The sequence below is a fragment of the Lipotes vexillifer genome, unplaced genomic scaffold (assembly GCF_000442215.2).
Source record: "Lipotes vexillifer unplaced genomic scaffold, Lipotes_vexillifer_v1.1 scaffold835, whole genome shotgun sequence".
NCBI lineage: Eukaryota > Metazoa > Chordata > Mammalia > Artiodactyla > Lipotidae > Lipotes > Lipotes vexillifer.
The window spans coordinates 642,780-644,516 of NW_006774135.1; the positions used below are offsets into that span (position 1 = coordinate 642,780).

Genomic DNA, 1,737 nt, shown 5'->3' on the forward strand with positions numbered 1-1,737 from the left:
CTCCCTGGACACTGGGTGCACAGAAGCTCTGGCCAAGGGGACTTAAACCAGAGCAACGAGGCTGCTGCAGAGGTTTACAGGCCCCATCCCCCTCCTGGGCGTTTACGCTGCAGGCCCGTCAGAAACCTAGAGGGAAACCCGTGTGAAGATGTTTCCTGCACATCTAAGTCATAAGGTCTGGAGCGTCTGCAAGTGAGCGAGGAGGCTTCTGGAGACCATCCTGCGCTCAGAGTTAACAGGCGAGATGCAAACTATGACGTGAGCTGGACTGTGTTTCTGGGAAAGGCTGAAGGAAACACAGCAAAGTGTGAGAAATGAAATTAAAGGTGATCTTTCATTTTTCAGCTGTATTATTCAAACCCTCCAGATGGGCCTGTTTTTCTTTGGAGTAACGGCAACAAGAAACCCTCGGATACCGTGTTGCTGCTGTCTCCTCTCTTTCCTCAGAAGTGGTGACACTGAGAGAGCAGGCTGTGCAGAGGTGTCAGAGAGACGGCTCAGCCACGACTGGGGCGTGACATCTATCCCCCCTCCTGCGGGACACGGAACCCCACGCGGCACGGGACGCGCCCCCTCGGACTCACCAGTCCATGATGTTGGTGGACAAGGCGGCCGAAAACCCCAGGAGGTTGAAGCTCATCTCCGTGGCCGTGCACAGCGCCAGGCCGCCCATGACAGGGATGAGCGAGAGGTTGACCAGCAGCCCTGCGCAACGACAGCACACAGGGGCTGGGCTGCAGTGCCCCCCAGCGGGCCGGGCTACCCCCCCCCCCACCCCAGGAGTGCTCTGCATGCTCACTTTGTTTGATTCTTCTTGCTGGAGGGAAAATACAGCACATGCCTCCTGTCACCCACTCCAGAGCCAGGTGCCAGGGGCACGACAGCCAGAGCCACCAGCTCCAAGCCCTGCTGCCTGCACCCCAGCCCCCGACCCTGAACCCTCATCTGCAAAACGAGTAGGGTGAAGGGTAGTCTCCAGGGAAGGCTGGGAGAGGAGGGAGGCCCCAGACCCTCAGGGTGTCCAGTGCTCCTGCCTTCGTTCTGAAATCTAACCAACAGCCTTGACGTGAAGGTAAGGCTAAGACCATTCCGTGCAACAGAAGGTAAGGCTAAGACCATTCCGTGCAACAGAAAATCACGTCACTCTGCACACAGGGCATCCAGCCTCATGTGGTACCGCTGCTTTGATTTCAGACACAGCATTTCATTTATCTTGAAATTCAAAGCAGACGAGGGGACAAACCTCTTGTGTTCAGCAAAAAGGAGCAGAGGTGCAGCCCTCAGATGACCGTAGCCACTGCCCCCGCTGAGGACAGCACTGCCCACACAGCAAACCCACGGGCCCATGTGGCCTGAGGCCGAGAGCATCACCATGGAAGGAGGCCTCTGCTGGATGGTGGACCTCACGCAGGGGCCATGGCTGGGAGGCCGTCCAGGGGGCAGGCGCCTTCGTGGACTCAGGGCTGTGCCAGGGGTGCCCCATAGGGGGTCAGTCCTCCGGGGACCCCAAACCTAGGGGTCCCTCAAGTCCTGGCACCTTCGTCATTCTCCAACACCTCCCCAACAGACTTTTTTTTGCTAAATTTTATCAAGATTTCCTAATTGTTCTCAGCAAGACAGCTGGTTTTCTACACACGTATCTACCACAGCTGGAACCCAAAGTGTGATGTTTTTAAGGCCCTTGAGATAAATCCTTTCTGCGTGGTTAAGCTTGATGTGCAGTCAGGCTGTTTCCTG

At 56.6% G+C, this 1,737-nt stretch overlaps 1 protein-coding gene across 1 annotated transcript in view; it reads right to left on the bottom strand.

The window, feature by feature from the left end:
- Positions 1-1,737, bottom strand: part of SLC35E2B (solute carrier family 35 member E2B) — an 8,766-nt gene that overhangs the window by 5,275 nt on the left and 1,754 nt on the right. The window contains exon 4 of the mRNA XM_007448935.1: positions 585-705. Coding sequence (XP_007448997.1) covers positions 585-705 — 121 coding nt within the window. The remainder of the gene's footprint in view (positions 1-584; positions 706-1,737) is intronic.